This window comes from Ranitomeya imitator, chromosome 3, assembly GCF_032444005.1.
Source record: "Ranitomeya imitator isolate aRanImi1 chromosome 3, aRanImi1.pri, whole genome shotgun sequence".
NCBI lineage: Eukaryota > Metazoa > Chordata > Amphibia > Anura > Dendrobatidae > Ranitomeya > Ranitomeya imitator.
The window spans coordinates 835,224,907-835,233,954 of record NC_091284.1 but is presented as its reverse complement, the minus strand read 5'-3'; the positions used below and the strand labels follow the sequence as shown (position 1 = coordinate 835,233,954).

The following is a 9,048-nucleotide window of genomic DNA, read 5'->3' as shown; positions in this document are numbered from 1 at the left end:
CATGTGTACTCAGAACAAATTGCACAACTTTGAGGTCCATTTTCTTCTGCGGTCCTTCTGAAAATGAAAAGATTTGGGACTAAAGCATTTTTTTGTGAGGTGTGAGGAATAAATGTTAAGTTCTGTGAAGCACCTGGAGGTTCGAGGTGCTCACCACAATGGGGTCACTTGTGGGGCTTGTCCAAAAGCAAAATGACATCCACAGACCATTCCATCAAACTCTGCGCTCCAAAATGTAATTCCTTCCTTTCAGAGAACTGCCGTGCACCCAAACAGTAGTTTTCCTCGACATGTGTGGTATCTGTGTACTCAGAAGAAATTGCACAACAAATTTTGAGGTTTATTCTCTCCTGGTAATCCTTGCAAAAAAAAAAAATAAAAAATAAAAATTCTAAAGTAAAATTTGTAAAAAAATAAAAGGTTAAGGGTATGTGCACACGTCAGTATTTTCTAGCAGAACCTTCCTGACAAAAACCGGACATTTCTGACAGAAATCCGCATGTAGTTTTTTCACGTTTTTTATGTGTTTGACGCGTTTTCTTATTGCATTACATAGTGGGAAAAACGCAAAAAATCCGCAAAATTAATGAACATGCTGCTTTTTTTTACCGCGATGCGGTTTTCTTTTGCGGAAAAAGACACGTGCACAAAAATTGCAGAATGCATTCTAAATGATAGCCTACATATGCATTTTTTTTATGCGTTTTTATAGCATTTTTATCACGAAAAAACCTGAACGTGTGCACATACCCTTAATGTTCATTTTTCTTCCTTCCACATTCCATTAATGGGGATGCTATTTTCTTATATCGCAGGTCAGTAAAAAAAAAAAAAAAGACATATTGGCGCCATTAAAGGGTTAACCCATATAACTTCCTAACAAAAAAAAAATATATATATATTTTCAAAATTGTGTTTATGTAACGTAGATACCGAACAAATTTTACCACTAACATGAAGTACGATATGTCACAAAACAAAATCTCTAACACTGGGATCCGTTGAAGTGATCCAGAGTGATTACCACATAACATGATAGTGGTCAGAATTGTAAAACTAGGACTGGCCAGAAAGGTGAAAACAGGCTGGGTGGTAAAGGGGTTAACAAGCATCGATTGTTCAATTAACCTTGGAGGACAAAGATGCAGGTTATCAAAATTTTCATGGGTGATACAAAAAGAGTCAACGTTAAGGCCCATATGAACAATGGCTCACGTCTCCGGACCTACTGAATAATACGTCTATTAAGAATAAATGCTTTGTCACAGGGGGTCATACATTTTTAACAAAGGGGGCTCCAGTAAAATTAGGGGTATCACACACTGTTCTCTAAAATTCACCCTTTTCCCAGGTAAACATCCTGGTTCAGAGGATGGAGGTTATACGAAACAGAGAACTAAAACCATCACTACAAAGAAGCCGCAGACGAAGAGTCAGAGGAAACCATTTAATCTACAGTGTCAGAAAGTAAAGAAAAACAAAAGGAAGAACAAAGGGGCCAAACGTCAATTATTCCAAACTGCTCAGATTCACGCTGATTTATTACAATTATGCCTGAAATTAGATATAGAAGGAAAGAAAAAGAATCTGAGTCCATTCGGTCTCCTCATCCGGCATCTCACCGGCCGCGCGCTGGAGTCACGCATTATTCGAGCGCAGATTTTTTTTTTAGAAAATAAGTCACTTGTAATATCCCATATTGGCCCGATATCATATCCTGTGCTGGGCGCAGGGGAGGGGGATAAAAGTCTGTACTTCATGGACTTTAAAGGCCACACAACATAAGTGTCCCTGGATAGATATGTGCACGGAGAAGTAAGGGTTAATGAGAAGTGATCAGAGTGATGACGGCCAGTCACAGGATTATGACTCCGCAATCCCAGGCTCCTGTACGGGCTGTTAACCCCTTTGTGACAGTGGTAAACTTGTCCCGATGTGCAGTCGAAGACATGACATCATTCATTTTACAAATCAATCTGCAACCGTGACTAAAAATTAGTTGGGGCAGAAGGTATAAAGGAAAGGGTTAATTAATCAGGCCCTGCCGCCTGCTCCATCAGCAGCTTTATACAGTACTGCCCAGTGCATGAGACAATGCAGAGGGGTGAAGAGTCAGTGCGGTGTATGGTGGGGGATGGGGGGGGTGACAAGATATGATGAGGAGGGGTGGGGAGGAAGGGGGTAGACAAACTAGGGAATCCCGAACTGTACAACCAGGTCCTCCTTGGCGTCCACGCGGATCTGTGAAAGTGCACTGAAGGCGTAAGCTGCTGTCTTTGAAACCTGAAAAACAAGGAAGATGTTCACTTATTGGGACACATCCTATGGAGAACGTCCATGTCAGGTCCTCGGGCTGTTTGGGGAGCAGCACTCCATGTCCTGCATGCTACCGTCACTCGCCGTACTGAGGGGTCATGTTACAGGAGTTACACCCCGTGGGCAGCGTCCATGCAAGTCATCCAATGGTTAAAAGGGGCTTCCCCAATGTAAAAACACCAGACCCCAAAAGCTTTTATGCATGTAAAGTAACTGCAAAATAGTGTAGACCTGCCCGCTCTATACTTCATAGTAGATACCGGCGCTAGGACCGTCACACAGAGGATGGAGGGCCACAAACGCCGGCGCTAGGGCCACCACAACTACGGGACGTGCGTGGGATTACAGCTCATCTTCATTCACTTTAACAGGACAGAGTTGTAATACCATACACAAACTCATTGGTCAGGGGTGGCGCTAGTTCTTCTAATCAAGGACACCCTCTTCATGTAAACACATCCTGCTATTCATCGACAGCAAGCAGAGATCTAAATAATGAAAGGAATACAAAACATTCAGTAGAGCGTTGCGCACGTACCTGCTGTATGTCTGCATAAGGGACTGGTTCGCTGGCAAGTATTTGGTGTGGTTGGGCCGTGAGCGAGGGCAGAGGGGGCACCTTCCTCCAGTGCGTCAGGTTACTGCTGAGTTTAGCTAGTTTTGTGCTGAAGGAAACAAGAGAACGATAAAGCATCAGAAGAATCAAGTCTAACATTGACACCTGGAGGACAGGGTAACAAAAGGAAAGAACGATCTACAGAAAACAGCCAAGAAACAATATAAATCTTGAAATGCAGCAAAACAGAGGAAAGACGAGATAGCGGCGAGGAGTCTGTACTAGTCTGCATACAGCGTGTGCACCCCCGGATCGCACCGGCTGCTCACCTGTACTGTCGGGCCCGGTCCATACATTCATGCTGCTCCATCCCCTGCGACTCTACAGCCGACACATCAATAATGTTCCTGCGGAGAAGAGAGAAGGGTTAATAAACGAGCACGGCCAGTCATGGGGCAACTCTCCTGCCCCCTACAGGAGTAGAACAGTACTGCCCTCACACTTACTGCGCGGTCCTCGCCAGGATATGGGACAGCAGGGCCTGTTCATCCGTCCGGGCAGACGGGTTATTCGTAGAATTGGGTTCAGATCCATTTGGTGTCCTGTTGGGAAGGGTCTCGTTGGGGGGTAACAAGTGTTGCCTTTCTCCCTGGTCCTAGAGAAGAAGAAAAAACTAATATGAAAGGCCGCAGTGATCAGAATACCAACATCGCGCCGTCCGCTCACTCCTCACACACTGCCCCCTAGTGGTCATTTCACAATCAGACGCACCAAAGCTCAGAACTAAAACGCAGCAGAGGACGACGATCACAAGTGAAAACACTAACACCACCGTCCGAAGGATTCACACAAAGCACCTAATGCACGGACTGCGGTGGCTGCACCCTGCTGGAAAAGTAACACTAAACTGTCAGAATCCCTCCTGTAGCAGGCAAGGAGGACAAATATAAAGCCCACCCCACTGAGACCCCAACAGACGATAACAGCTGAGGATCAGGATGCAGCTCCTTGTAAAACCATATGAGCAACGATGACCGGATGTGTGTACTAAGGGCAATGGCAGGGTGTATAGCTGCCGGTGGGAGGGGGACTCCAAGATAGAGGGGGAGCCCCGAGGGGGAACGCAGAGAATGAGGGGGGTGGGAGAAGACCCAAGGGAGATGCCGGGCTAGAGGGAAGGAGGAGGACTCCAAGATAGAGGGGGGTCGCAGAGAATGAGGGGGGTGGGAGAAGACCCAAGGGAGACGCCAGCCTAGAGGTAAGGGGGGAGACACCAAGATAGAGGGGGAGCCCTGAGGGGGGACGCAGAGAATGAGGGGGGGGGGGGAGAAGACCCAAGGGAGACGCCAGCCTAGAGGTAAGGGGGGGAGACACCAAGATAGAGGGGGAGCCCTGAGGGGGGACGCAGAGAATGAGGGGGGGGGGGGGAGAAGACCCAAGGGAGATGCCAGGATAGAGGGACCCTAAGATAGAGGGGGGACGCAGAGAATGAGGGGGGTGGGAGAAGACCCAAGGGAGATGCCAGCCTAGAGGTAAGGGGGCACACCAAGATAGAGGGGGAGCCCTGAGGGGGGACGCAGAGAATGAGGGGGGTGGGGAGAAGACCCAAGGGAGATGCCAGCCTAGAGGTAAGGGGGCACACCAAGATAGAGGGGGAGCCCTGAGGGGGGACGCAGAGAATGAGGGGGGGTGGGAGAAGACCCAAGGGAGATGCCAGCCTAGAGGTAAGGGGGGAGACACCAAGATAGAGGGGGAGCCCTGAGGGGGGACGCAGAGAATGAGGGGGGTGGGGAGAAGACCCAAGGGAGATGCCAGCCTAGAGGTAAGGGGGCACACCAAGATAGAGGGGGAGCCCTGAGGGGGGACGCAGAGAATGAGGGGGGGTGGGAGAAGACCCAAGGGAGATGCCAGGATAGAGGGACCCCAAGATAGAGGGGGGACGCAGAGAATGAGGGGGGTGGGAGAAGACCCAAGGGAGACGCCAGGATAGAGGGACACCAAGATAGAGGGGGAGCCCTGAGGGGGGACGCAGAGAATGAGGGGGGTGGAGAGAAGACCCAAGGGAGATGCCGGGCTAGAGGGAAGGAGGAGGACTCCAAGATAGAGGGGGGAAGCAGAGAATGAGGGGGGTGGGAGAAGACCCAAGGGAGACGCCAGCCTAGAGGTAAGGGGGGGGGGGGACACCAAGATAGAGGGGGGACGCAGAGAATGAGGGGGGTGGGAGAAGACCCAAGGGAGACGCCAGCCTAGAGGTAAGGGGGGGGGGGACACCAAGATAGAGGGGGGACGCAGAGAATGAGGGGGGTGGGAGAAGACCCAAGGGAGACGCCAGCCTAGAGGTAAGGGGGGGGGGGACACCAAGATAGAGGGGGGACGCAGAGAATGAGGGGGGTGGGAGAAGACCCAAGGGAGACGCCAGCCTAGAGGTAAGGGGGCACACCAAGATAGATGGGGAGCCCTGAGGGGGGACGCAGAGAATGAGGGGGGTGGGGAGAAGACCCAAGGAAAATGCCAGCCTAGAGGTAAGGGGGCACACCAAGATAGAGGGGGAGCCCTGAGGGGGGACGCAGAGAATGAGGGGGGGGGGGGGAGAAGACCCAAGGGAGATGCCAGGATAGAGGGACCCCAAGATAGAGGGGGGACGCAGAGAATGAGGGGGGTGGGAGAAGACCCAATGGAGACGCCAAGATAGAGGGACACCAAGATAAAGGGGGAGCCCTGAGGGGGGATGCAGAGAATGAGGAGAGGGGGGGGGGAGATGGGGAGGAGACCCAAGGGAGACGCCGGGCTAGAGGAAAGGGGGAGGGGGGGAGACACCAAGATAGAGGGGGAGCCCTGAGGGGGGACGCAGAGAATGAGGGGGGTGGGAGAAGACCCAAGGGAGACGCCAGCCTAGAGGTAAGGGGGGGGGGGGGACACCAAGATAGAGGGGGGCCGCAGAGAATGAGGGGGGTGGGAGAAGACCCAAGGGAGACGCCAGCCTAGAGGTAAGGGGGGGGGGGACACCAAGATAGAGGGGGGACGCAGAGAATGAGGGGGGTGGGAGAAGACCCAAGGGAGACGCCAGCCTAGAGGTAAGGGGGGGGGGGGGACACCAAGATAGAGGGGGGACGCAGAGAATGAGGGGGGTGGGAGAAGACCCAAGGGAGACGCCAGCCTAGAGGTAAGGGGGGGGGACACCAAGATAGAGGGGGGACGCAGAGAATGAGGGGGGTGGGAGAAGACCCAAGGGAGACGCCAGCCTAGAGGTAAGGGGGCACACCAAGATAGATGGGGAGCCCTGAGGGGGGACGCAGAGAATGAGGGGGGTGGGGAGAAGACCCAAGGAAAATGCCAGCCTAGAGGTAAGGGGGCACACCAAGATAGAGGGGGAGCCCTGAGGGGGGACGCAGAGAATGAGGGGGGGGGGGGGGGGGAGAAGACCCAAGGGAGATGCCAGGATAGAGGGACCCCAAGATAGAGGGGGGACGCAGAGAATGAGGGGGGTGGGAGAAGACCCAATGGAGACGCCAAGATAGAGGGACACCAAGATAAAGGGGGAGCCCTGAGGGGGGATGCAGAGAATGAGGAGAGGGGGGGGGAGATGGGGAGGAGACCCAAGGGAGACGCCGGGCTAGAGGAAAGGGGGAGGGGGGGAGACACCAAGATAGAGGGGGAGCCCTGAGGGGGGACGCAGAGAATGAGGGGGGTGGGAGAAGACCCAAGGGAGACGCCAGCCTAGAGGTAAGGGGGGGGGGGGGACACCAAGATAGAGGGGGGCCGCAGAGAATGAGGGGGGTGGGAGAAGACCCAAGGGAGACGCCAGCCTAGAGGTAAGGGGGGGGGGACACCAAGATAGAGGGGGGACGCAGAGAATGAGGGGGGTGGGAGAAGACCCAAGGGAGACGCCAGCCTAGAGGTAAGGGGGGGGGGGGGGGGACACCAAGATAGAGGGGGGACGCAGAGAATGAGGGGGGTGGGAGAAGACCCAAGGGAGACGCCAGCCTAGAGGTAAGGGGGGGGGACACCAAGATAGAGGGGGGACGCAGAGAATGAGGGGGGTGGGAGAAGACCCAAGGGAGACGCCAGCCTAGAGGTAAGGGGGCACACCAAGATAGATGGGGAGCCCTGAGGGGGGACGCAGAGAATGAGGGGGGTGGGGAGAAGACCCAAGGAAAATGCCAGCCTAGAGGTAAGGGGGCACACCAAGATAGAGGGGGAGCCCTGAGGGGGGACGCAGAGAATGAGGGGGGGGGGGGGGGGGGAGAAGACCCAAGGGAGATGCCAGGATAGAGGGACCCCAAGATAGAGGGGGGACGCAGAGAATGAGGGGGGTGGGAGAAGACCCAATGGAGACGCCAAGATAGAGGGACACCAAGATAAAGGGGGAGCCCTGAGGGGGGATGCAGAGAATGAGGAGAGGGGGGGGGAGATGGGGAGGAGACCCAAGGGAGACGCCGGGCTAGAGGAAAGGGGGAGGGGGGGAGACACCAAGATAGAGGGGGAGCCCTGAGGGGGGACGCAGAGAATGAGGGGGGTGGGAGAAGACCCAAGGGAGACGCCAGCCTAGAGGTAAGGGGGGGGGGGGACACCAAGATAGAGGGGGGCCGCAGAGAATGAGGGGGGTGGGAGAAGACCCAAGGGAGACGCCAGCCTAGAGGTAAGGGGGGGGGGGACACCAAGATAGAGGGGGGACGCAGAGAATGAGGGGGGTGGGAGAAGACCCAAGGGAGACGCCAGCCTAGAGGTAAGGGGGGGGGGGGGGGACACCAAGATAGAGGGGGGACGCAGAGAATGAGGGGGGTGGGAGAAGACCCAAGGGAGACGCCAGCCTAGAGGTAAGGGGGCACACCAAGATAGATGGGGAGCCCTGAGGGGGGACGCAGAGAATGAGGGGGGTGGGGAGAAGACCCAAGGAAAATGCCAGCCTAGAGGTAAGGGGGCACACCAAGATAGAGGGGGAGCCCTGAGGGGGGACGCAGAGAATGAGGGGGTGGGAGAAGACCCAAGGGAGACGCCAGCCTAGAGGTAAGGGGAGGCACCAAGATAGAGTGAGGCGCTGCCACCCCTCTATCTCAATAGAAATCATAGAAAGGTCGGGGACATGCGTCACCCCAAAAGAATTAAGCAAGGAGTCCCAACAATGAGCGGGGGCTGGCGGGTCACATGACATCAGAGTCCAGGTAACAGGGTCCTGTGCGGAGGAGGCGGGGGCACAGCTCACATCACACGGGACCCTTCTCCAATGACGTCATCACTGAAAATAAAATGCAAAAAAACAAGGGGCCAAAACTGCCTGAGAGGGGCCCAAAGTCACGTGTGCTCCTGCCGCCCCTCCCCCAGTGCACACTCCCCCAGCCCTAGAGTCCACCCGGCCGCAGTATCGCCCTCCCCTGGCACCGCCGGTCCTCGCCCCGCTCCCTCCGTCACCTACAGGACCCCCGACCCCGGACCTCACCCCCTTGCCGTTCTCTGACTCCCCGCTGTAGCAGCAGCCCATGTCCGCTCGGGGCAGCTCGGTGAGACCGACAACACTTCTCTATCACATGACCACCGGAAACCGCAGCACATCACAGCACTTCCGCTTCCGGCCTCCTCCAGTCATGTGACGACTTGCCATGGAGACCAAAATCCACGCGGGCGGGGCGCAGAGAAGCTGTATAACATGAGAAGGGGAGGAGTCACCCAAAAGCACCCAATCACATCACTGCTTTCATTTTGGAACTAGGCGGTTGTGTGGAGGCCGATGATTGCTTGCTATGGGTTACAGTCCCTCCCTCTGGACTACTTAAGAAGATGTTTAGGACTATTGGCTTTTTATCACTCAGTTTGCCGAAATCTGAAAAGTATTATAGTTTTGTTCTTGGGTCACACGGTCAGTATTTGTATTAGGCCCCCGGTCACACGGTCAGTATTTGTATTAGGGCCCCGGTCACACGGTCAGTATTTGTATTAGGGCCCCGGTCACGCGGTCAGTATTTGTATTAGGCCCCCGGTCACACGGTCAGTATTTGTATTAGGCCCCGGTCACACGGTCAGTATTTGTATTAGGGCCCCGGTCACACGGTCAGTATTTGTATTAGGGCCCCGGTCACACGGTCAGTATTTGTATTAGGGCCCCGGTCACACGGTCAGTATTTGTATTAGGGCCCCGGTCACACGGTCAGTATTTATAGTAGGGCCCCGGTCACACGGTC

At 54.5% G+C, this 9,048-nt stretch overlaps 1 protein-coding gene across 1 annotated transcript; it reads right to left on the bottom strand.

Moving 5' to 3' along the window:
• Positions 1–1,433: 1,433 nt before the first annotated feature.
• LAMTOR1 (late endosomal/lysosomal adaptor, MAPK and MTOR activator 1) lies at positions 1,434–8,450 on the bottom strand. The gene is made up of 5 exons (XM_069759514.1): positions 8,310–8,450; positions 3,379–3,527; positions 3,202–3,279; positions 2,855–2,981; positions 1,434–2,283 (listed from the first exon to the last, which is right to left on the bottom strand). Exons 1-5 carry the CDS (start codon positions 8,349–8,351, stop codon positions 2,191–2,193), a joined length of 489 nt encoding a protein of 162 aa, XP_069615615.1. The 5' UTR covers positions 8,352–8,450; the 3' UTR covers positions 1,434–2,190.
• Positions 8,451–9,048: the final 598 nt, after the last annotated feature.

Bases quoted from the DNA above. Each gene is read 5' to 3' on its own strand.
- LAMTOR1 (XM_069759514.1), bottom strand. From the start codon at position 8,351: ATGGGCTGCTGCTACAGCGGGGAGTCAGAGAACGGCAAGGGG. The intron at 3,528-8,309 runs GTGAGGTCCGGG...CTTCTTCTCTAG, and splicing joins AGTCAGAGAACGGCAAGGGG to GACCAGGGAGAAAGGCAACA. The intron at 3,280-3,378 runs GTAAGTGTGAGG...TCTTCTCCGCAG, and splicing joins ATCCTGGCGAGGACCGCGCA to GAACATTATTGATGTGTCGG.